Source organism: Dryobates pubescens, chromosome 27, assembly GCF_014839835.1.
Source record: "Dryobates pubescens isolate bDryPub1 chromosome 27, bDryPub1.pri, whole genome shotgun sequence".
Lineage (NCBI taxonomy): Eukaryota > Metazoa > Chordata > Aves > Piciformes > Picidae > Dryobates > Dryobates pubescens.
Genome location: NC_071638.1, coordinates 1733339 through 1759785, shown reverse-complemented (window position 1 = coordinate 1759785; position 26447 = coordinate 1733339). Strand labels below are relative to the sequence as shown.

At 47.0% G+C, this 26447-nt stretch overlaps 1 protein-coding gene across 2 annotated transcripts in view; it reads left to right on the top strand.

Moving 5' to 3' along the window:
* SULT4A1 (sulfotransferase family 4A member 1) overlaps window positions 1–26447 on the top strand; it is a 44972-nt gene that overhangs the window by 12133 nt on the left and 6392 nt on the right. For both annotated transcript variants that reach the window (XR_008462915.1, XM_054173807.1), the window contains exons 2-6: window positions 14138–14268; window positions 15660–15740; window positions 15882–16008; window positions 22236–22330; window positions 26267–26405. Coding sequence is in view for 1 of the 2 variants with exons in the window: in XM_054173807.1 (XP_054029782.1) it covers window positions 14138–14268; window positions 15660–15740; window positions 15882–16008; window positions 22236–22330; window positions 26267–26405 (573 nt within the window). In the remaining variant the exon portion in view is untranslated. The remainder of the gene's footprint in view (window positions 1–14137; window positions 14269–15659; window positions 15741–15881; window positions 16009–22235; window positions 22331–26266; window positions 26406–26447) is intronic.

Below are 26447 nucleotides of genomic sequence, written 5' to 3'. Positions count from 1 at the left end.
TCTCTGTGTAGAACTTCCTCCTAACCTCCAGCCTAAACCTCCCCTGGTGCAGCCTGAGACTGTGTCCTCTTGTTCTGGTGCTGGCTGCCTGGGAGAAGAGACCAACCCCCACCTGTCTCCAACCTCCCTTAGTTGTAGAGAGCAATAAGGTCAGCCCTGAGTCTCCTCCTCTCCAGGCTAAGCAACCCCAGCTCCCTCAGCCTCTCCTCACAGGGCTGTGTTCCAAATCCCTCACCAACTTTGTTGCCCTTCTCTGGACTCGTTCCAGCAAGTCAACCTCCTTCCTAAACTGAGGGGCCCAGAACTGGACACAGGACTCAAGGTGTGGCCTAACCAGTGCAGTGTACAGGGGCAGAATGACCTCCCTGCTCCTGCTGGCCACACTGTTCCTGATGCAGGCCAGGATGCCATTGGCCCTCTTGGCTGCCTGGGCACACTGCAGGCTCATGTTCAGCCTACCGTCAACCAGTACCCCCAGGTCCCTCTCTGCCTGGCTGCTCTCCAGCCACTCTGACCCCAGCCTGTAGCTCTGCCTGGGGTTGCTGTGGCCAATGTGCAGAACCTGGCACTTGGATGTGTTCAATCTCCTGCCCTTGGACTCTGCCCATCTGTCCAGCCTGTCCAGGTCCCTCTGCAGAGCCTCTCTACCCTCCAGCAGATCAACTCCTGCCCCCAGCTTGGTGTCATCTGCAAATTTCCTGATGATGGACTCAATGCCCTCATCCAGATCATCAATGAAGATGTTAAAGAGCATGGGGCCCAGCACTGATCCCTGGGGCACACCACTGGTGCCTGGCTGCCAGCTGGCTGTGGCACCATTCACCACCACTCTCTGGGCTCGGCCCTCCAGCCAGTTCCTAACCCATCGCAGTGTGCTCCCATCCAAGCCATGGGCTGACAGCTTGGCCAGGAGTTTGCTATGGGGGACGGTGTCAAAGGCCAGGACAGGTATTTTCTGAAGTACACTTATACCATATGGGGAGAAGAATATGTTCATGGCAAAGGGTACAATAACTACCTCAACACAAGTTTCTAATATGGATGCCCTGTTGTCTCCTGCTTTATGATCACACTTCAATCAGTGGAGCTCACTACGAGGCTCTGCGTTTGGCCACAGGCCATGCTGCAGCTCTGCAGGACAGAACACAATGTGAGAGAGTTGTCCTGGGAATCAGTAGTGCTAAAGGTAACTATGCATTTCCCTTCAAAATAATGGAGTCCTTGAGAGTGGCTTTATGAAAAGCAATGACTTGTCATTACAGCCAAGTTCTTTTCTGCATTGCTCTTCCTGGTACAGTGTTGTGTCACCTGTATGAAAATGAAGGGGAGTTAGACGCAGTGGGAGAACTTTCTGTTGGTGCTCAAGTGAGGTCCTACTGCAGTAATGTGTGATGCAATTTAGGTATGTTTTTCATATAGGCTTTAAAAGACTGGGAAAATAGGACTGCCAGAAGAAACAGGAGAGCTGGATACCACTGAGGTAAGGTTGGGGTAAGGGTGTGTACCTCTTATGTATGTGTGCTTCAAGAGAGGAGGTGAGATTGGAAAATGCATTAGTACATCTTTTGCTCATCATGGGGAGCATGTACCAGTGTTAGTTCATATGGCCAAAGTTTGCCAGACAGTTTTAGGATGTTTGAGATAGAATCTGCCCTGTAGCATACATTAGCCAATAAAAGTTCTCTTCTCCCCTGAATTACTGTCTTGTTGGCCAAGCCTTTGTTATGACTGCATGATTCTACGTGCTCACGCTATTGCCATGAAAGGCGTGGTGCCTTGGAATTGAGTCATGAGGATGCCCATCAAAGGGATGAGCCTGGGAACAAAGGTAACAGCTGAATGGACTGGGCTGACTTTAGGCCTGGTGAACCTCGAGTAAGCGTGGGAAAGGTGAAAAGGGATGTCATTGTGCCAGCTGGTAAGGGAGCATGCAGGCTTGCCTGTTACTGTCGCATTTCTGACACGTTACACTATACATTTGAAACTTTTTAGTTGGAGAGATGGGTGTTGTGCTGTCTTATACCATGAGAGCAGGTTTGATTAGTGAGCAGAAACTGAAAGAAATCATCTAAGGGTAGATATCCCCTTTCAAAAGTATCGGCGCTAGTGCAGCCTGTTAGTGTGCTTAACCTGCTGCTTGTTACTTCTCTTCACGTACCACCTGCAGAGTGTTTTGTGTGGATGCATTCTGGTTTGTCCCAGGCAGAATTTGTTAGGTGAATTGATGCCAAAAATAGAAACTTTAGCTAATTCAACTGGTGAAATGAATTGGAGTAACTTCCCACCAAGTGTTTCGCTGCTGATGACATCTGGTGCAGGCAGACGTGCTGAACATCGGTAATCACTGGCATGTTTTACCAGCCCAGGTAAAGCTTAAAGAGAAGAGTAAAACGCTTTTCCCTTGGAATATCTGATACCAAGAAATACCAGTTAGCAACCAATATCAACTGTCAAGTCTTACAGTGCCTATAGCAACATCTGGGACACCTAGATATGATGAAACCCTTGTTGTGGAGACAAGTATGACGACACAAATCATGGCTCACAAGTCAGAAGGCAAATAAAGACAAACTCGTGGCTTGTTCTTAATCCATAGATTCTGAGCAATCTGTGGACCAACTCACAGTTCTTAGAGCTGTTAATTCACTACTTAGTCTTTGCTGCAGTGCATGTAAGGATGTTGTGGCTTACTGAGAGGGATAGGGAAGAAAGACCCTGTCTTCAACAAGAGTCCTTGCTTTGTGGAAGTCTGTGTGCTAGGACAAATTGGGATAGCCACAGCTTAGATGCAGTGGTTAAGGAGTATGTGAACCTTGAGGTATTTTTCTTCTGGTTTTATAAATTCAGAAGCAGGCAATGTAGACAATGCAGATACCTGCTTCACCATGGCTGTGCTAGTAAACTAGTACGCTAGAGAGGCTGTCATCTACGCTGTTTCCTTGCTACCATCTTCCCTGACAGTTTTGCTCTCTCCGAGACAGTGTTGCTCCTCAGCATGGAGCGGGAGATAGCTGGGAGCCAGAGGCCGTTCCCAGAAAGCTCTTACAAGCCTGCCTTGTTTTGGAAACTTGACCTCTGTGGATCTGAGTTTGGCTGTCCCACAGGACAGGCCCTGGTGTGTTTTATTTACTGGTGTTGCTCCAGCTCAAGAGCGTCAGTAGGCCTTGTCCGCCGAGGTGCTTCTGTTGGTGCTCAGGCACGAAACGTCCTGCAGCCCCTGCCTTGCTGTATGGAAGTGGAAATGCCTCAGCAGTCAGTGCCTGGTCTGAGATGTGCTGTGGTCGATTCTGCACCCTATTGACTAGCTGGTGTGCTTATGTAAGGCAGAGTTGGAACTCAGGCCATTTTTTCCAAAGAGTGCTAATGCATGAGCTGAAAACAATGCTGCTTTGTAACCAGCTCATTACAGCAGTGCTTTAAGACACACAGCAGTAATAACTCTGTGGATAATACACATAGGTAAACAGCTCAGTGACAACTTTTTTACCAAATAGAAAGGACACTTTAGTACTAAAGAGAATCCAGTTTTCATGCTTTGCTGTCTATAGCCTCCAGTGAAACACATCTGAAGCATGACTCAGACATTAATGGACCCATGCCTGCATTCTCTGATACAAGTCTGGTGAAGGACAAAGCAGAACTTAGACTGCTGGGTTTGGTTTAAAGCCAGTAGTTGCAAGTGGGAAAAGAGACTGATTAATAAGTCTGAAAATCCAGGATTCTGCTTATTGAAGGCTACTGGAAATACTGTGATGTTGGCAGTATGACATCACAGTATCAGCCTTTATTCTGAATCCTGAGTCTCTCCTAGGAACAGAAGAATTGGGAAATAAGATATCACAGTCTATACATTTATTCTGATTATTAAAACCCTAACTAATAATGAAAATCCTCATTCTTAAGCCAGTTGGAATTTCAAGACATAGGAGAACGTGCTCACCTGCAGATATACACTGAAGCTGGTGAAAGCAGAAGGAGCTTGCAGGCAGTTAGAACATCTGTGTGGGGATTTGCTTTATAACAGTTGCTAGGCCAATCTGATAGCTTTAGGAGTGATAATTTTTAATGAACATCTACTAATGTCCTAAAACAACTGGAATGATAATGGGTGTGGTGCACTGTGTTGTCTGAAACTTGATCAAGCATTGGCAAATCAAACTAGGTGCAACTAACTGGGAGTGCGAGAAGAATACTAACAGTAGTATTTCTTTATTTCTCCATATAGTATCATAGTATCAGTCAGGGTTGGAAGGGACCACAAGGATCATCTAGCTCCAACCCCCCTGCCATGGGCAGGGACACCCCACACTAGATCAGGCTGCCCACAGCCTCATCCAGCCTGGGCTTAAACACCTCCAGGGACGGGGCCCCAACCACCTCCCTGGACAACCCATTCCAGGGCTTCACCACTCTCATGGGGAAGAACTTCCTCCTCACCTCCAGCCTGAATCTCCCCACCTCCAGCTTCATTCTATTCCCCCTAGTCCTATCACTACCTGAGATCCTGAGAAGTCCCTCCCCAGCCTTCTTGTAGGCCCTCTTCAGATACTGGAAGGCCACAATGAGGTCACCTGGGAGCCTTCTCTTCTCCAGACTGAACAGCCCCAACTCCTTCAGTCTGTCCTCACAGGAGAGGTGCTCCAGCCCTCTGCTCATCCTCGTGGCCCTTCTCTGGACACCTTCCAGCACCTCCAGATCCCTCTTGTAATAGGGGCTCCAGAACTGGAGGCAGTACTCCAGGTGGGGTCTCAGCAGAGCTGAGTAGAGGGGGAGAATCACCTCCCTTGCCCTGCTGGCCACACTTCTCTTGCTGCAGCCCAGGATCTGATTGGCTTTCCGGGCTGCAAGTGCACACTGAGAGCTCCTGTTGAGCTTCTCCTCCCCCAGCACCCCCAAGTCTCTCTCCTCAGGGCTGCTTTCCAGCCAGGCACTGCCCAGCCTGGATTTGTGCCTGGGATTGCCTCCACCCAGCTTCAGGACCCTGCCCTTGGTCTTGTTGAACCTCCTGAGGTTGGCTTGTGCCCACCTCTCCAGCCTGTCCAGGTCCCTCTGGATGGCATCCCTTCCCTCCAGCCTGCACCACACAGCTTGGTGTCATCAGCAAACCTGCTGAGGGTGCTCTCTATGCCACTGTCCATGGCACCCACAGAGATGTTGAACAAGCCTGGTCCCAGAACTGATCCCTGAGGGCCTCTGCTTGTCCCTGGCCTCCACTGGGACATGGACCATTGACATATAGTTTTCAAACAAGAGGTAAATATGAGAAACATTACCAAGGACTTATGCAGCCTTGAGCTGCAGGTTTGTCCTGTGTTAGCTGATATGGAAGGGAGAAAACTAAAATAAACTACATAAGAAACCATGTAGGGAAGCAAAATTTCACAGGAAATGTTACAGTTTTGTACTTGCTGTTTCAGTTTGAACAGATCTATGAGTTTTGCTGGCTGCATGGGAGTGTGCCAGTGGCCAGAAACTAATGAGAGGAACCAGAGAACAGCTGCAGTAAGGAATATTTCTCCCTCCTGCAGTGAGTTTATTTGACGTCAAGACATTTAATGCACAGAAGCAGAAAGGAGTAGCTGTGGTGTTTCAAGGGTTTGGCTGTCTTGCAGTGCTTTGTGCTTGCTGCTCACAGTATCACAGTATAACTAAGGTTGGAAGAGACCCCAAGGATCATCAAGTCCAACCTGTCCCAACAGACCTCACGACTAGACCATGGCACCAAGTGCCACATCCAATCTCCCCTTGAACACCTCCAGGGACAGTGACTCCACCACCTCCCTGGGCAGCACATTCCAATGGCGAATGACTCGCTCGGTGAAGAACTTTCTCCTCACCTTCAGCCTAAACTTCCCCTGGCACAGCCTAAGACTGTGTCCCCTTGTTCTGGTGCTGGTTGCCTGGGAGAAGAGACCAACCCCCTCCTGTCTACAATTACCTTTCAGGTAGCTGTAGAGGGCAATGAGGTCTCCCCTGAGCCTCCTCTTCTCCAGGCTAAACAATCCCAGCTCCCTCAGCCTCTCCTCACAGGGCTGTGCTCAAGGCCTCTCCCCAGCCTTGTTGCCCTTCTCTGGACACCTTCAAGTGTCTCAATGTCCTTCTTAAACTGAGGGGCCCAGAACTGGACACAGGACTCAAGGTGTGGCCTAACCAATGCAGAGTCCAGGGGCACAATGACTTCCCTGCTCCTGCTGGCCACACTATTCCTAATGCAGGTCAGGATGCCATTGGCCCTCTTGGCCACCTGGGCACACTGCTGGCTCATGTTTAGGCGTCTGTCAATCAGCACCCCCAGGTCCCTCTCTGTTTGGCAGCTCTCCAGCCACTCTGACCCCAGCCTGTAGCTCTGTATGGGGTTGCTGTGGCCAAAGTGCAGCACCTGGCACTTGGACTTGTTAAATGCCATGCCATTAGACTGCCCATCTGTCCAGTCAGTCGAGGTCCTTCTGCTGCAGCATAGATGATCATAGAATGGCTTAGGTTGGAAGGGACCTTAGAGATCATCTACTCCAACCTCCCTACCATGGGCAGGAATGCCTCTTGACTTGGCTGCTAAAGGCCTCATCTAGCCTGGCACTCAACACCTTCAGGGAGGAGGCATCCACAACATCCCTGGGCAGCCTATTGTGGTCTCACCACCTTCATACTGAAGAACTTCTTCCTAAGATCCAGTCTGAACCTGCTTTTCCTCAGCTTAAAACCATTCCCCTTTGTACTGTCAATAGACACCTGTAAGAAAAGTCCCCCTCAGTCTTCCTGTAGGATCCCTTCAGGTACTGGAAGGCAGCTATAAGGTTTCCCTGGAGTCTTCTCTTCTAAAATCTTAATCAGCAATCTAGCACTACAATCAAGCAGCTACACTTCCTGCTGTAGCAGAGGCAGTATGGCCATGAAGTGAGTTTGCTGTTGTTGCTAAGGTCTTGGCCATGAAAATGAGTACAAATGGTGAGTTCCCACTCATCACAGGGGCTGGTGTAGGCATGATAGGATTCTTAATGACTTCTGATTTCTGTGCATCATTAGGCATTGCAGAAAGCATAGTGCAGCCCAGCTAGCAAGCTTTCAAACTGCTGGGACTGGGATGTGCAGAGTAGAAATGCAGGTAATTTAAAAGGCTCTCCTAAAGTTCCGTTTTCTCCTGAGGTGTTCTCTTGATAAACTGAAAAGCTTGTCAGGGAAGAGTGTTTCTCAGGTACAGTGCACTGAAGTAACTCAGATGCTGACAGGCTGCATTTTAATGAGAACTGGATAAACATAAATGAGTCACACATCTCTTCTGGCAGTATGACCTTGGAGGTGAGAAGGGTCAGTGGTCTTCCTCCAGGATGGAATGTGGATCTGCTGCAGCTGGAAAAAGGAAGGGTTGAAGTGCTGGGTACTGAAGAATAGAATAGAGTAGAATAGAATAGAATAGAATAGAATAGAATAGAATAGAATAGAATAGAATAGAATAGAATAGAATAGAATAGACCAGGTTGGAAGAGACCTTCAAGATCATCGTGTCCAACCTATCAATCAATCCCACAACACCTAAACAACTAAACCATGGCACCAAGCACCCTATCAAGTCTCCTCCTGAACACCTCCCCAGGCAGCCCATTCCAGTGGGCAATCACTCTCTCTGTGTAGAACTTCTTCCTAACCTCCAGCCTAAACCTCCCCTGGTGCAGCCTGAGACTGTGTCCTCTTATTCTGGTGCTGGCTGCCTGGGAGAAGAGACCAACATCCGTCTGTCTACAACCTCCCTTCAGGTAGTTGTAGAGAGCAATAAGGTCAGCCCTGAGTCTCCTCTTCTCCAGGCTAAGCAACCCCAGCTCCCTCAGCCTCTCCTCACAGGGCTGTGCTCCAAACCCCTCACCAACTTTGTTGCCCTTCTCTGGACACACTCCAGCAAGTCAACCTCCTTCCTGTTGCATCTAGTGCTTCATGCCCAAAGGCTGACAGATTAATAATGTTTGTCAGTGACTGTTTATTCTTTCTGTACCATCCCAAGGGAAGCATGCACATACATGCACATGCATTCAGCAACACAAGGAGACAGTGATGGAAAACACCAGATAGGCACAAGACCCACTCATGGTCTCCAAGAAAAACCTTTTCTTCATATGTATACATGCTGCTGTTTCCACTTAGTGACCCAATCCTTTTATTTCACTTAAAAAGTAACCCCCAAGTGACAGTAAGTCATTGTTGGTAGCAAGACCAGAAGTCCAGGGAGTATAAAGATAAATTCTGGGGTTTCTTTTTCTTCATCTGTTTCTTCTCTTGAAGAAGTATCATGATTTTCCTTTCTATTAAGAACATTTCTGTGGGATGTGGATCTGACCAGGTTTTGTGAGGGACTAGGATTATCAGAGTTAATTCCCATAACTCCATTGAAGATCTCCATTTCAGCAAGTGGCTCTAGCTCCCACCCATAAAAGCACAGTGAAATGCAAGAAAAAACCCAGCATAAACCAGATACCCTGTGTGCTACCCAGCTCCCACCTGTTTTGCCTCCATTCCTGCAGGAAAGAGCCAACACCCAAGAACTGGGACCCAAAAGCAACCAGAACAGGAAGCCTCTCATGTTACAATCTGAACTTCAAGCCCCATAACACTTTGCTTCAGCCAGCACTTTCATTTTGAGGGTGGCATGAGGCAGGATGGTGTTCAGGACGAGGCTTGACAGGATGCTTGGTGCCATGGTTTAGTTGATTAGGTGGTGTTGGTTGATGGGTTGGACACGATGATCTTGAAGGGCTCTTCCAGCCTGGTCTATTCTATTCTATTCTATTCTATTCTATTCTATTCTATTCTATTCTATTCTATTCTATTCTATTCTATTCTATTCTATTGTAATAACAGCAGATTAAATCTCAACTATGACATCAACCTAAACCTCCCCTGGTGCAACTTGAGGTCCTTTCCTGTCATTCTGTCAGTTGTTATTGGGGAGAAGAGATCAGCACCACCTTGCTCCAGCCTCCTTTCAGGGAGTTGTGAGAAGACCTCCCCTCAGCCTCCTTTTCTCCAGTTCCCTCAGCCACCCCTCAAAAGACCTGTTCTCCAGACCAGCTTTGTTTCCCTTCTCTGGACATGCTCCAGAGCCTCCTTATCTTTCTTGTAGCTAGGGACCAAAAAGCAGACACATTACTCAAGGTGTGGCCTCATCAGTGCTGAGTCCAGGGGAACAGTCAGTGACCTTCTGCTGGTCACACTATTCTTGATGCAGGCCATGATGCTGTTGGTCTTCTTGGCCACCTGGGCACACTGTTGGCTCATACAGCTGCCTACTGATCAACGCCCCCCAGAGTCTTCCTCTGCTGCCTGTCTTTCCACCTACTCTTCCCCAAACCTGAAGCATTCATCAGATTGTTGTGACCCAGGTGCAGAACCTGGCACTTAGCCTTGTTGAATCTGATACAATTGGCCTCAGCACATTCATCCAGCCTGTTAAGGCTCCTCTGTAGAGCCTTCCTGCACTCAAGCACATCCACACTTCTGAACACCAAATCAGTTGGTTCACATGGCCAATTTTTATATTCCTTATATTTAGATGAGGAATTGAGGGCTACAGTAGAAGAGTCTCTTTCATCTCCCAGGGTGGCAAATTCCATGAGTTCTGCTACTTCCAGTCTTGGGTTGGTTCTCTCCTTGCATAGCTACACCACCCCATTTTCTTTTTGGCTTTCCCACAGGCTTGTGTTCCTAGGGACTGGAAAATCTTGCCCTTGGAGCTAGGTCTGGAATTTGGGCTGCCATGTGCCTGTTGCTAGGTTAACCCATCATTTCTCAACCAAAAGAACTTGGGTACCTGTAGTTTAGCTTGAGTTGGTTTTAACTCTGATAGAGAGGTGAGGAGGTTATTTGCTGCAGGAGATTCCTCTGCTCCTGACTGGTGAGTAAATTAAAATAGCTTGGAAAAAAAAACAGCAAGAGCCTTTACATTACCATCACCCACACAGACAACTGTCAAAGACTTAACACATCCTTGGAGTGAAGCTGTTAATTGTGTATTTCTAAGCCCAATCATGTATTTCATAAAAGAAAATTAACATACATACAGTCCTTCAATATCAGTCTTTGTGACTTTGAGTGAGCCCAGCCCTTATTCTCATTAAATATTTATTCTGGCATGAGACATTCTTGTTCTCCATAATTTATCTCTCTATCTCCAGTTTCTCCTGCAGAGAAAAATGCTGCTGCAGCAACCTTGTTCACAGTATCACAGGATCACTAAGGTTGGAAGAGACCCCAAGGATCATTGAGTCCAACCTGTCACCACAGACCTCATGACTAGACCATGGCACCAAGTGCCACATCCAATCCCCTCTTGAACACCTCCAGGGACGGTGACTCCACCACCTCCCTAGGCAGCACATTCCAATGGCAAACAACTCTCTCCTCACCTCGAGCCTAAACTTCCCCTGGCACAGCTTGAGACTGTATCCTCTTGTTCTGGTGCTGGTTGCTAGAGAGAAGAGACCAACCTCCTCCTGGCTACAACCACCTTTCAGGTAGTTGTAGAGAGCAATAAGGTCACCCCTGAGCCTTCTCTTCTCCAGGCTAAGCAACCCCAGCTCCCTCAGCCTCGTCAGAGTGGCTGGAGAGCAGTCAGGCTGAGAGGGACCTGGGGGTGCTGGTTGATGGTAGACTGAACATGAGCCTGCAGTGTGCCCAGGCAGCCAAGAGGGCGAATGGCATCCTGGCCTGCATCAGGAACAGTGTGGCCAGCAGGAGCAGGGAGGTCATTCTGCCCCTGTACACAGCACTGGTTAGGCCACACCTCGAGTCCTGTGTCCAGTTCTGGGCTCCTCAGTTTAGGAAGGAGGTTGACTTGCTGGAACGAGTCCAGAGAAGGGCAACAAAGTTGGTGAGGGGTTTGGAACACAGCCCTGTGAGGAGAGGCTGAGGGAGCTGGGGTTGCTTAGCCTGGAGAAGAGGAGACTGAGGGGTGACCTTATTACTCTCTACAAGTACCTGAAGGGAGGTTGTAGACAGACAGATGTTGGTCTCTTCTCCCAGGCAGCCAGCACCAGAACAAGAGGACACAGTCTCAGGCTGCGCCAGGGGAGGTTCAGGCTGGATGTTAGGAAGAAGTTCTACACAGAGAGAGTGATTGCCCATTGGAATGGGCTGCCTGGGGAGGTGGTGGAGTCACCATCATTGGAGGTGTTCAGGAGGAGACTTGATGGGGTGCTTGGTGCCATGGGTTAGTTGTTTAGGTGGTGTTGGATTGGCTGATGGGTTGGACGCAGTGATCTTGAAGGTCTCTTCCAACCTGGTTTATTCTATGTATTCTATGTATTCCTCACATAGGGCTTGTGCTCAAGGCCTCTCCCCAGCCTCGTTGCCCTTCTCTGGACACCTTCAAGTGTCTTGATGTCCTTCCTAAACTGAGTTCATGAAAGGAAAAGGAATAACTCTATGGGGATAAACAACACCAGGAGGACTCTCTACCTTTTTGTTACTCAGCTGTTCTCAGCATCTCCATCATGCTTCCAAATACAGAAGGGCCACGAGGTTAAGGCAGAAGTATGCTGAAACTTCAGGGAAGCATCATGTTGCACATCATCCTCCCACGAAGTCGATCTGATAAGGAGGTGGTGAGGGCCAGGGAGTGCAGTCCCCAGGGCCTTACCTAGCTCTGCTCAGACTTGTGGCCACCCACTAGACTTGGCTCAATTGCAGTGGTTCCATGGAGCACTGCAGCGATGGGAAATGTCATATTAATGTCAGTGTGTGTAGTTAGGAATTAACTAGTGAATGTTGCAGGTTACTTGCCATTTACAAGTTATTTTCAAGTTAGGACAGGAGCAAAAACCATGATCCCAGGATTTACAGCTGATCTTTCAAAGAGCATAGGATGTTGGAGTGGGCTTGGGCTATGTAAAGAGTTTGGGAACGGTCAGTTGTTCCTTTAGGCAACATGGGAGAGAAGAACTCATGATCTCATTTTATATAGTGCTCCCAACTCTTACATAATTGTTCTGTCTATTGCAGTAGCCAGAATGTCCTTTGCCCAGATGAATGTTGTCTAAACTGCAGGGTCCTTTTCTTGCTGGACTGCATTGATCTCCCCTCATTCCATCCCTCTCTCTTACTCAAAGCCCATGCCTTCCTAAGCCTTTGTCAAAGATCTCTTAGCTTTTGTTTGCCTTTTTTTAGGGATTCCTACATGTCTGAAGGTGATTTCAAAGCACTTCCCTGTTCACAGTTTATTGGGAATTCCTATTCATTTTCTTAAGTGCAGGCATTAAGGCTACAAGATCTAATGACTGCTTTGTAAATGTCCTCAGACTGGACAGAGGTACACATTTGAGGCTTCTAAAGCCTGTGACTAACTCACTGTGTATTGATGTGTTCAGTCCATAATGTGCAGGTTTAGAAGAGAGGACACTGGCAGTCTCCCAGAGGGGCCACCAGAGCACTTTGTGAACTTGGATGAGCTCTGCTTGCCTCTCTTTTTTTTTTCACTTCTACAATGGAAATCCTACAAGAAACTGCTGTATTGTGCACAGCTAACATTCAGTATCACAGTGTCATCAAGGTTGAAAGAGCCCTCAAAGATCATTGAGTCCAACCTGTCACCACAGACCTCGTGACTAGACCATGGCACCAAGTGCCACGTCCAATCCCCTCTTGAACCACCTCCAGGGACGGTGACTCCACCACCTCCCTGGGCAGCACATTCCAATGATGAACGACTCTCTCAGTGAAGAATGGGAGAATTGTTTTTAAGTGCTTTCCAGTTTGCAAGTGAACTGACTGGGGGAGAGAAACAAGTTATTACTGAAGAAAAATCTCAGATCTTTGACATGAAAGGAGATCTTCATGTGTTTAAAATAAAACTAAAGGATCAGGCAGACATATGGTGTTAAAACATCACAGAATGGTCTGGGTTGGAAGGGACCTCCAAGGGTCATCTAGTCCAACCTCCTCTGCAGTAAGCATGGGCATGCTCCAATAGATCAGGCTGCCCAGAGCCCTGTCCAGCCCCACTGTGAATATCTCCAGGGGTGGGGCCCAAACCACCTCCCTGGGCAACCTGTTCCACTCTTCCCCTACTCTTACGGTGCAGAACTTGTTCCTAACATCCAATCTATATCTAGTCTTCTTTAGTTTGAAGCCATTGCCCCTCATCCTTATTACTGCAGGCCCTTGAAAACAGCCTGTCTCCATCCTTCTTGTAGGCCCCCTTCAGGTTTTGGACTTAGCTGACAGTAGACTGTTAAGAACAAAGCTATCATTATTATTTCTATGTCTAGGACTCTCTTCCTGTGCTTCTTATGAGCAGGTGACTGCCTGGTGGATGTGGGGCAGGCTGTGGATGTAGTCTACCTGGACCTCAGCTACAGGCTGGGGTCAGAGTGGCTGGAGAGCAGCCAGGTGGAAAGGGACCTGGGGGTGCTGGTTGATGGTAGACTGAACATGAGCCTGCAGTGTGCCCAGGCAGCCAGGAGGGCCAATGGCATCCTGGCCTGCATCAGGAACAGTGTGGCCAGCAGGAGCAGGGAGGTCATTCTGCCCCTGTACACTGCACTGGTTAGGCCACACCTCGAGTACTGTGTCCAGTTCTGGGCCCCTCAGTTTAGGAAGGAGGCTGACTTGCTGGAGCGTGTCCAGAAAAGGGCAACAGAGTTGGTGAGGGGTTTGGAACACAGCCCTGTGAGGAGAGGCTGAGGGAGCTGGGGTTGCTTAGCCTGGAGAAGAGGAGACTCAGGGGTGACCTTATTGCTCTCTACAACTACCTGAAGGGAGGTTGTAGACAGGCAGAGGTTGGTCTCTTCTCCCAGGCAACCAGCACCAGAACAAGAGGACACAGTCTCAGGCTGCACCAGGGGAGGTTTAGGCTGGAGGTTAGGAGGAAGTTTTACACAGAGAGAGTGATTGCCCACTGGAATGGGCTGCCCGAGGAGGTGGTGGGGTCGCCGTCGCTGGGGGTGTTCAGGGCGAGGCTTGACAGGATGCTTGGTTGCATGGTTTAGTTGATTGGGTAGTGTTGGATGATAGTTTGGACACGATGATCTTGAAGGTCTCTTCCAACCTGGTCTATTCTATTCTATTCTATTCTATTCTATTCTATTCTATTCTATTCTATTTAGATAAGAACTGTAATACAAATCTGTTCTTTTTCATTGTTTGGTTTCTGCAGGCACAGGCTTGCTCCAGGAAGTGGTCTATCTAGTGAGTCAGGGAGCTGATCCTGATGAGATTGGACTAATGAATATAGATGAACAACTTCCAGTCCTAGAGTACCCACAGCCTGGTCTGGACATCATCAAGGTACAATTTATTGCAAAGAATGTCTTTCAGCATTTGGCTATCTTCCTCCTTGGTTTCATTTTTAATCACTTCATCCTGTGCCCTTGTCCTTGTTGTCACTGGACTTGCTCAGTTTGCTGAAATGATTGGGTGTATTATTAGGTTATTTTAATTACTGAGCTTTATTATACTCTGTTGAAGATTTGTGACATTTCTTCATGGCCTAAATATATTGGCAGTGGGTTTTCCAAATACAAGTTGCAGGCCTGCCTTGATTATGTAAACATAAGCTGACCAAATGAGGCAAATTAGCTTTGGTTCTTTCCCTGACTTTGCAGAAGAGGACCTACAAAGACAGAGACTGATGGATCTGTAGGCCCATTGCTCTGAATGTACACATCTGAACCCTTAGGAGACCCAGGATCTGTGGATCTACAGACTGCCTGTGTAATTTGAAGAGTCTGGAATATTCCACATGAAATGATTTCCACACTGTTAGGAATCACTTGGAGACTAGTGGCCTGGCATATCAGTGTGATCTTATCATTGCTGTAACTACTTTTGATCTAGATGTATCTTGGAATGATTAGGCAAAATGCTGGGCTCCATTCCATAACAGCTCCAGTGCTGGATACATTGAACTAGTTAAGACTGGCACAGACATAGGTAAGCTGCTTCTGGTCAATGACAACTGCAGCATCAGCCTACTTCAGTCCGAAAGTATTTAGGACTCTCTTTCATCTGGGTGACAGCTGGTCCAATGAGACCTCAGCACTACCTTGATGCAAATAATTGGTGGCAATAGCAAGAGGATGTGTTTAAGATTGCACATTTATACTGTGTGCCACCCACTTCATCCAGTGTGGAACTATGCAGTTTTGAACTAGGGGAAAATGATTTGTTTCACAAGAGAAGTCAGTCTCAAATTACAGAAGAATACTCTGTTAGAAAGATGTGCACCCACTCAGACCAACCTTTGGATTGTCTGGACCTAAGTCTGAGGATAAAATGAATCACCAGAGTAAAGTTCTGAAGTGAAGAAGTTAGGGGTAGGGTTCTTTTCAAGGAATTTTAGTGGAAGCATCACGGCAAACAAAGTTAGCTTGACACTAAGAATCTTCAGCTATCACACTCTTTTCCTGAGAAGGTCCTGCAAATGGAAGTACTTTGAAAATGAAAGGAGGAAATACAAAAATGAAGCAAAAAAGCCAGACAGCAACAAAACCCCAAGCACATTATTCAGCCTTTTGGTATCCAAAACCCAAATAGAACTCCCTGACCAAACTTCTCCCAGACCTTTATTCATTTAAGAGTGAATTTCTGAATGTGACTCACTGCAGTGAAGGCCTTCAAGTGTGGCAGTTCCACAAACTAATGCACACTAAGAGGTGTTTTTGTCTGGTTTGTTTTAGGAACTGACATCTCCTCGCCTCATAAAAAGCCACCTCCCATACAGGTTTTTGCCTTCAGACCTCCATAATGGCAATTCAAAGGTAACATTGACATCAAATCATAATGCTATTTGCTTAACTAGGTTGGCAAAACTTATTTAAGTGCTTTGGGCAATGGGGTGGGGAAAAAGCTTTCAATAACATGATTTTTTTCCCCCCCCTCTCTCCCCCACCTTGACACAGGTAATATACATGGCTCGCAACCCCAAAGACTTGGTGGTGTCTTACTACCAATTTCACCGCTCCCTAAGGACCATGAGCTACAGAGGAACCTTTCAGGAGTTCTGCAGAAGGTTTATGAATGACAAGTGTAAGGAGCTGTTCTCTGCACATTTATTTTCATCTCTGCATTCGTTCTGCAAGTACTGAAATGAACTGGATAAAGGTGCATTTGTTTTGCCTATACAGCAAGGAAGTTGCTCCAGACACTGCTCCAGACAAATTATGTCCGTGCCTTAGAAATACTACAGAGTTACCTGACCCCATGGGCTCAGCAGGGCTTCATTCAGGCATAATTCTGGCCTGCTTTTCTAAAGTCAGTTTGCAAAGTACCAGGTACCTTGTGAAAAGTGGTGAATACTCCCAGCATCACTTGATTTCAGTCATTCCTCACTGGAATCATAGAATTGTTTTGGTTGAAAAAGGCCTTTAAGATCATCAAGTCCAACCAGTATCTAACTCCACCAAGTACGGTGCTAAAGCGTGTCCCACAGCACCACATCTCTGTGTCTTCTAAACACCTCCAGGGATGGGGATTCAACCACCTCCCTGGCGAGCCTATTCCAGGGTTTGAGAGTCCTTTCAGCGAGGAAGTTTCTTCCAATAGCCAACCTAAACCTCCCCTGATGCAACTGGAGACCATTTCCTCTCATCCTATCGCTTGTTACTAGGGAGAAGAGACCAACACCCACCTTGCTCCAACCTCCTTTCAGGGAGTTGTAGAGAGCAGTGAGGTTTCCCTTCAGTCTTCTCTCTTCTCCAGCCTGAACAACCCTAGTTCCCTCAGCCACTTGGCAGGTTTTTTTTCCTGGTCATTCCTTTAATATTTCTATTCAGAGAAGTATGTCCAGCAGGTCTAGGGAGGTTCTTTTTGCCCTGTACTCTGCCCTGGTGAGACCACACCTGGAATAGCATGTCCAGTTTTGCACTCCCCGGTTCAAGAGAGATAGGGATGTGCCATAGTCCAGCACAAAGCTATGAATATGACTGGGGGACTTGAATATCTCTCCTATGAAGGCAGGCAGACAGAACTGGTGCTGTTCAGTCTTGAGAAGAGAAGGCTGAGAGGGGATCTTAAAAATGTCTATAATATCTGAAGGGTGAAGGTGCCAGTCTCTTTTCAGTGGTGCCCAGTAATAGGACAAGGCACAGCAGGTACCAGCTGGAACACAGAAGGTTCCACCTCAGCATGAGGAGAAACTTCTTTACAGTGAGGGTGCTGGAGCTCTGGAGCAGGCTGCCTGGGGAGGTTGTGGAGTCTCTGTCTCTGGAGCCTTTCAGAACCCAGCTGGATGCATTCCTGTGCGGCCTGCCCTAGCTGATGCTGCTTTGGCAGCGGGATTGCACTTGATGATCTCTGCAAGTCCCTTCCAACCCCTCACATTCTGTGGTTTGATCAAAAAAATCAAGGTTTGTCCCTTGCAAGATACCATAAAAGAAATCTGTAACTTCCAAGAGATTGATCTGCTCAGTAAGCTGAAGGGAGCCCCTTTAAGAAGGCAGTTGCACAGGGCTACTGTCTGAAAAATACCCCTCTATAATGAGGCTACAATAACCTGCTCTACAGCAGCTCATCACCTGCTCACCCAGTAACTCCTTTGAGCAAAGGCTGTTTCATGATGCACCTGCCCACTGTGTAGTGCCTAAGTAGCCCTGTTGCACTAGTTCATTAAACTTACAGGGAGGGCAAGCCCTGCATTTTCAGCTCACTGCCTGCCACTGGGCTTTTTGCCAGTGGGTTGCCACACTTTCTGGCTAGAAAGAGAAAACTATTTTGCTGTCTTCTATTTCTCTGTGATACCTTAATGTGATGCCAAGAATTCACCAGGTACCTTGTACTCTGAGAGCAGGATCTCCAGATGCAGTGCAGCAAGCTTCCATTCAACATGGAATTTGGGGCTGATGCTGAAAGAGCTGCACAATACTGAAGGGAAGAAAAAAGTAAAAGCTTGTCAGTGGAAGGTATTCAACAGACATTAAAATCCTTTGCTACTTTCTCCTGCAGGTTTGTGCAGGGGTGGATAAATGCTCTCCTCCTATTCCAGCCCATCTTCACCTTTTTCTTTTGCATTCCCTGAGAATGGGGTGTTTGTCAGTAGCCCACATGCAGAAAATTCTAGACATATGAAAGACACATTAGAAGGTCTCCTAAGAGATGAGAAAGGTTCTGTACTCTTCCATAAAAGCATCCCAGGAGTTATTTCTGTCTTCATATTGTAGCAGCTAGCTGCACAGCCTCCCCGAGTCAGTAAAGCATCACAGCATGTTCTGTGTCCAGAGCTGTGCAAATGGAAAGTTTTTGGAATGCAGGAAATTGAGCATTTAACTAAATGTGTGCATTTTGTGGAAGCAATGCAGCAGCAAAAAAAACCCTTCACAACAATTCAAAGTACTGCTGGAGGGAGAAGCACTGAGCCCAAGTGACAAGCAATGTGCTTTTCACCCCTCCATATACCTCACTATCTTGAAACAAATTCAGTGCATGTTTGCTGAACTGTTTGAATGCACACAGTTGGACAGGAATTAGTCTTGAATGTGCTAATTCTTTGGCATCAGCCTCTAAAGAATAGAATAGAATAGAATAGAATAGAATAGAATAGAATAGAATAGAATAGAATAGAATAGAATAGAATAGAATAGAATAGAATAGACCAGGTTGGAAGAGACCTTCAAGATCATCGTGTCCAACTCATCAGCCAATCCAACACCACCTAAACAACTAACCCATGGCACCAAGCACCCCATCAAGTCTCCTCCTGAACACCTCCAGTGATGGTGACTCCACCACCTCCCCAGGCAGCCCATTCCAATGGGCAATCACTCTCTCTGTGTAAAACTTCCTCCTAACCTCCAGCCTAAACCTCCCCTGGTGCAGCCTGAGACTGTGTCCTCTTGTTCTGGTGCTGGTTGCCTGGGAGAAGAGACCAACCTCTGCCTGTCTACAACCTCCCTTCAGGTAGTTGTAGAGAGCAATAAGGTCACCCCTGAGTCTCCTCTTCTCCAGGCTAAGCAACCTCAGCTCCCTCAGTCTCTCCTCACAGGGCTGTGTTCCAAACCCCTCACCAACTTTGTTGCTCTTCTCTGGACTCGTTCCAGCAAGTCAACCTCCTTCCTAAACTGAGGGGCCCAGAACTGGACACAGGACTCAAGGTGTGGCCTAACCAGTGCAGAGTACAGGGGCAGAATGACCTCCCTGCTCCTGCTGGCCACACTGTTCCTGATGCAGGCCAGGATGCCATTGGCCCTCTTGGCTGCCTAGGCACACTGCAGGCTCATGTTCAGCCTACCATCGACCAGCACCCCCAGGTCCCTCTCTGCCTGTCTGCTCTCCAGCCACTCTGACCCCAGCCTGTAGCTCTGCATGGGGTTGTTGTGGCCAATGTGCAGAACCTGGCACTTGGATGTGTTCAATCTCCTGCCCTTGGCCTCTGCCCATCTGTCCAGCCTGTCCAGGTCCCTCTGCAGAGCCTCTCCACCCTCCAGCAGATCAACTCCTGCCCCCAGCTTGGTGTCATCTGCAAATCTGGGGAGTTCCTTACATAGAACATAGGTAGACTTTGCCAGCAGAATCTTAATGAATTCTTGCCCAGTACTATTAATATCAGTTGGGAATGCTTTTTGCTTGACTGATAGCTTAGCTTTGTGCATGAATCTCTTTAGATGTGTATGGAATGGGAAGAACAAACCCACATCTTTTTCCAATACCTTTATAAAACCTGAAAATGAGTCAGTTGATTAAAATAATTTGCCTGTGAATTTTACCTCCTCATCCATTGAAAATGTTCCAGTTACCAAAATGGAGCAATTCTGTTTCAAAGGGAAAAGGTGGTTTCCAAATACTGCACTAAAAAGTGAAATATTTTTCCATAACTCCCATGCTGAAAAGACAAAATTGACCAAAAGCTATTGGGAAAGAATGTGAAAAACTGCTCACCATATTTGTTTAACTCAAGCCTTGATTATCTGGAATACTTTGGGGGAATTTATCAGTGGCATCAAAGAAATGCACAGAATGCCATTGCCCTTTGGGTTGTCTTCCTGGTAATGCTGGCAGCAAAAGCCGTTCTCTAGGTAGTGAACACCAGTGTCTGAACCTCTGCTGGACACAGAAATTGACTCAGATCAGTGCACTTTATCAGAGAATGAAAAACAAAGGAGGAAGGTTTGGGGGGAGGGTTAAAGCTTCCAATAGTCACTGCCTCAGCAATGCTGGGAGCATAAACACTCCCAGTATAGCACCTTAGCTTCCCTTCACGACCTGAAGCCCACGTGGCAGATATGGGGAACTAAGATAGGCATGCAGGAGGGAGGAGGCATAAGCTTTTCATCACTGGCAACCCTGAAGGCTGGGCCTGCTCACAACTTGGCAAGTGCACATCACTCTTAAGATTTCAGGAGTACCCCACACCTCATGGGCAGCTGTGTGTAGTCTGGGTTTGCTCTGTAATTGAGGTAACTGGTAACAATATAACTGTGTTGCTTTATAGGTAAGGTCCAAATTTCTGCCAGTCTGAAAGCCCCAGGACTCACACTGGAACTGTGTGACAAAATTAACATTTGCCTGCTGAGAACTTGCACTGACACAGGTTGTGAAAGTTACAATAATTGATAGGCTCAACTTCTTAAAGTGACCACTGCAACCAGTCTGTGAATGCTGGTGATAGGTGCACTAACTGCAAGGGGTCGAGCTTGAAGTTAATACATCCCAGGTAACGTCTGACAAAGCTGGAGACACAAGTCTTTGCAATAGCTTTAACAGACAATAAAAATGCTAGCAAAAGTTTCAACTATGTATTGAATGCACAGTTCTTACCAAAAAAGGCAGCCCTGTCTTGGTTGGAGGAAAAAGAGCAAAGAGCACAGTCCATGGACCAACCCTGTCTCTGCTAAATGCACAGTCTTTTCCTCCACAGAGGTGCTCCTCTCATGGCATTTTATATCCTAACCCCAGCTGTTCCTGTCTTCTAGTTTGACATTGAGCATGATTTGGGTGGAGAGTTGAGTAACATCATCATGTTATATTTAGCATGTTCTTAATCTGGCTCATTATCATACTAAGAGGTGTCAACTTTCACAGAATCACAGAATCACCAAGGTTGGAAGAGAGAGACCTCAAAGATCATCAAGTCCAAGCTGTCACCACAGCCCCCATGACTGGCACCGAGTGGCACCAAGTGCCAACTTTAATATTCAGTTTACAGTTAATTAGGCAAAGGTCTGCACTATAGTCACTGAAATCTGTTTAAAAGCTGCATGCTTTTATTGGTTTAGCCTTGCTTCATTAGTTTTAGGCAAAACAGGGTTGTCTTATCTTCAGAAGACCTCCTTCTTCAGCTTCTTGGCAGGCCACCTCAGTGGATTTCAGCCTAGACCTCCTCCTTCAGCTTCTTGGCAGGCCACCTCAGTGGATTTCAGCCTAGACCTCCTCCTTCAGCTTCTTGGCAGGCCACCTCAGTGGATTTCAGCCTTTCTCCCAAAGCACACTAAATGAACCTGCATTCCTGTCACATGGCAGGCTGAGCATTTATCCCACCCCTTGACTATGGTCACTCAACACCCAGTCCCAAATAGTGCTGGTACATCAATTTGGGGAGTATCCCTTACATTGTACTTCTCTTCCTCCTCACCTGTAATGTGCCAAACTAAACTTGTTTTCTGACATGTCTATTAGAAATTGCGTGGAAGCGTTCAGAAAATAGCAGTGGAAGAGAACAGGTCTTAGGTTGAAGGGGGCAGAAGATGTAATGATACATGGAATATTCTCTCATTTTGGGAATGACCATGAAGCATTTTCCTAGGTCTTTTTCCTCCATAAAGGGAGGACAATGGTTGCTAGCCATTCTTTGTCTGTAACAGAGGATGCTTTAAGGTGCTTCCCACAAAAGGGCTCGCTTCTACGTGAAGGAAGCTGCACAGTATGAAATGCCAACTGCAGGCTTTCACACGGGTTGGAGGCACTGGAAATTTGTCTTCTGTAAAGTTCTTTTTGTGTGATGTTTGTGTTGGTTCAATTTGTGTTCAGCAGTCAGGTGTTTGTTAATACTGAGCTCCAGGGAGTGTGTCATGAAATACAGCAGCACTTTCCGTTGCACGTTTTATACTTACGGTAAGTTAGTTCTGTTGAATATTCCAACATGAGGGAACACCTCTTCTTTTTCATGCTTGTTGTGCATGGCAGTGGGTCAAAACCAGACACTGTTCTCCTGGGGCTGTGAACTGCTCCAATGAATTTCTTTTTCTCCTTTTTCTTTTCTCTTTGAAAAGGACTTAATAACAAAAGTGTTACTTTTCCTCACGCCTATCATAATATCTTTGTAGTAGGATATGGTTCGTGGTTTGAACACGTGCAAGAGTTTTGGGAACACCACATGGATGCCAATGTACTTTTTCTCAAGTATGAAGATATGCATAAGGTAGGTTAGATGAAGCAAAAAGATGTTTTAATTACATTTTATGTTGTAGTGTTTAAAACTCATAATTACAACATTTGCTTCTTGTGTCAGTATCACAGTATCACACAGTATAACTAAGGTTGGAAGAGACCCCAAGGATCATCGAGTCCAACCTGTCTCCACAGACCTCATGACTACACCATGGCACCAAGTGCCACATCCAATCCCCTCTTGAACACCTCCAGGGACGGTGACTCCACCACCTCCCTGGGCAGCACATTCCAATGACGAACGACTCGCTCGGTGAAGAACTTTCTCCTCACCGCGAGTCTAAACCTCCCCTGGCACAGCTTGAGACTGTGTCCCCTTGTTCTGGTGCTGGTTGCCTGGGAGAAGAGACCAACCTCTTCCTGCCTACAACCACCTTTCAGGTAGTTGTAGAGGGCAATGAGGTCTCCCCTGATCCTTCTCTTCTCCAGGCTAAACAACCCCAGCTCCCTCAGCCTCTCCTCACAGGGCTGTGCTCAAGGCCTCTCCCCAGCCTTGTTGCCCTTCTCTGGACACCTTCAAGTGTCTCGATGTCCTTCTTAAACTGAGGGGCCCAGAACTGGACACAGGACTCAAGGTGTGACCTAACCAGTGCAGAGTCCAGGGGCACAGTGACCTCCCTGCTCCTGCTGGCCACACTATTCCTAATGCAGGCCAGGACGCCATTGGCCTTCTTGGCCACCTGGGCACACTGCTGGCTCATGTATTTGGACTCCCTAATGTCTGATAGCACTCAATAGCTTCTGTGGAGTTTCAGTCCTTCCATAAGCCTAGTAAGTTACTCAAGAATCTGCCTTGATCTGCAGGCACTAAACTGCTTGCAGAGAGGGCAGAGATGTGTAACTGCTCCGTGCTTGCTATGCTCAGCCCTGGGCATTCATTTAAAAGAAATATCTTGCTGTGTGCGGTGTATCAATGAGGAGAAAAAAATGTATCACCAGGATTTTGTCCTATATATTTGGCATCTATTCTGATTATTTGGCTGTTAATGTATTCTGTGACACAACACTGAAAACAGTTAGGGATGTTCATGCAGCATAAGGAAAACATAATTATTGTTAATTAGTATTAACTACTCACCAGTATGCTGGCTAAGAAACTCGCCTTGTTTTTAATCAGAAATTCAGTGGGAATACCACATAGGATGTTGGGTTTCATTTCTTGCTGCAGTAATGTACTTTTTAGAATCAATGAAAATACTTCAAGATGTTTATTTGACTGGAAAATGGATGCAGATGTAGGAAAACCCCAGTTCCTATCTCTAACCCTACAAACCCCAGGGCAGCCATCAAGAAAGCTGAGCAAATGATAATCTCAGCTTCACTGAACCTTTTGGTGGAACAGGAAGCTGCAGGAAGATGTAATACAATCAAAATCATTACAGCCCTTTAGTAAATATCATTCCAAAGCCATGGTTTCGAGTAGTGGTGTGTTCCTAGCTGTGCTCACTGATGGGGGTGGAAAGCTGGCTTTCTGCTCCCTGATAAAGGTTGCTGCTTTGCCCTCCTTACATTGGTCGCCTTCTCGTCCTCTCAGTTCTTACATTGAGGAACCCTGGAATTCTGGATGTACAGATGAATGACTGATTAGTCTCAGAGGCCACCTCCCTAGGTCCTTACTACACAAATTCAGTCCCAGAAGCAAACAGTGCAGGAGGAACTTTTTTTACCAAGATGAAAATCAATGCAGCTTTTAATTGCTCCAAACTACACTACTGCTCCAACATGGTCATTTAAGGGGGTGGTGCTGTCTACAGTGGAAAGCAACACGCTTTGCTGTCACTCATTCTGATATTTGAAGAGGTGAGCTGACATGATCACAGAACCTTTTCTGACAGAAAAGACCTTTAAGATCACTGAGCCATAGAATCATAGAATTATTTTGGTTGGAAAAAACCTCTAAGATCATTGAGTCTAACCATGGCCATTAAACCACATCCCCAGGTTCCATGGCCACATGTTTCAGGAATGCCTTCAGGGTGGTAACTTGCTCTGGTCAGCCTGTTCCAATGCCTGACCACTCTTTACATGGAGAATTGTTTTCCTAGTATTCAATCTAAACCTCCCTTGGCACAATATCAGGCCATTTCTTCTTGTCCTGTCACCTGATGCTAGGGAGAAGAGACTGATGCCCTCCTCACACCAACCTCCTTTCAGGTAGTTGTAGAGAGCAATGAAGTCTCCCCTCAGCCTCCTTTTTTCCAGACTAAACAATCCCAGTTTCCTCAGCTGCTCCTCATATTATTCTCCAAACCCTTTACCAACTTTGTTGCCCTTCTCTGGACCTACTCCAGCACCTGAGGGTCCTTCTTGTAGTGAGCAGCCCAAAAGTGAACACAGTATTTGGAGGGGCAGTCTCACCTGTGCCAAGTACATAGGCATGATCAATTCCCTCCTCCTGCTGGCCACACTATTCCTGATCCAGGCCAGGATGCTGTTGGCCTTCTCAGACACCTGAGCACACTGCTGGCTCATGTTCAGGCAGCTGTCAACCAACACCCCCAGATCCTTTTCTGCGAGGCAACTTGCCAGCCACTCTCCCCCAAACCTGTAGCATTGCCTGAGGTACTGACCCATGTGCAGGACATTTGGCTTTGCTAAACCTCATTCAATTGACATTGGCCCATTGATCCCAGCCTGTCCAGATCTCTCTGCAGAGCCTTCCTACCCTCAAGCAGATCAACACTCCCACCCAATTTAGTGTCATCTGCAAACTTACTGAGGGTGCACTCAATTCCCTCATCCAGATCATTGATAAAGATGCTAAAGTGAACTGGCCCCAATACTGAGCCCTGGGCAACACCACTAGTGACTGGCTGTCAGCTGGATTTGACTCTTTGGGCCTGGCTATCTAGCCATCTTTTAACTCAGCAAAGCATTCACCCATCCAAGCCATGAGCATCCAGTTTCTCCAGGAGGATGCTGTGGGAAACAGTGTCAAAGGCTTTGCTCAAGTCCAAGAAAATAACATCCTTTTACTCATCCACTAAATAACAGCCTTTTACTTATCCACTAAGTGGGCCACCTTGTTGTAGAAAGAGATGAGGGTCCTTAAGCAGGAGCTGCCCTTCAGAAACCCATGCTGGCTGGGCTTGATCATGGGGTTGCCCTGCATATGCTGCGTAATGGCACTCAAGATGGCCTGCTCTGTGCCCTTGCCCAGCACAGAGGTCAGACTGACAGGTTTGTAGTTGCCCAGTCTGCCTTTTGGCCCTTCTTGTAGATGGGTATCACATTTGCTAGTCTGCAGTCAGCTGGGACCTCCCCACCTAGGCAGGACTGCTGGTAAGTGATGGGAAGTGCCTTGGTGAGCCCGTCCACCAGCTCCCTCAGTACCCTCAGATGTCTGCTATCTGGCTCCATAGATTTGTGTATGTCTAAGTGGTGCAGCAGTTCACTAACCATCTCCTCTTGGGGGCTTCATTCTGCTCCCCATCCCTATCTACCGATCTGGTGCTAAACCCTGCCCTTCAGCACCACATCAGCATTTGTTAAACGCCTCTTGGGATGGGTCTCAGCCTCCTCCCTGGGGAGTGTGTGGTTTTGTTGTTCGAGAACCCTTTCAGTTAAGAAGTTTCTTCTGACAGCCAACCTCCCCTGGTGCAACTTGAGGCCATTTCCCCTCATCCCATCACTTGTTAGGAGGGAGAAGAGACCAACACCCACTTGGCTTCGGCCTCCTTTTGGCTAGTTGTAGATCTTGTTCTCTGCTGGCCTCTCTTCCCCTAGTTACTTGGAATGTGCTTATTTACACCACGTTGGAAGGTGGCAATATTTTAAGACTGGTGATTCTGCAGCTCCTGCATTTGTATTTGTCTCACTCCTCAAGACATAACTTCTTGTTTTTTACTATTTAAGCTCCTTTGAGAAGGGTCATTTAAAAGCAACTTTTTAAAATACTCTCTTACAGGACCTAGCAACAATGGTTGAGCAACTGGTGAGGTTCTTGGGAGTTTCTTATGACAAAGCACAGTTGGAATCCATGGTGGAACACTGTCATCAACTAATTGATCAGTGCTGTAATGCAGAAGCACTTCCTGTTGGCAGGGGTATGTTTAAAACCCACAGTAAAACTCTTGTTGTGGAAATTG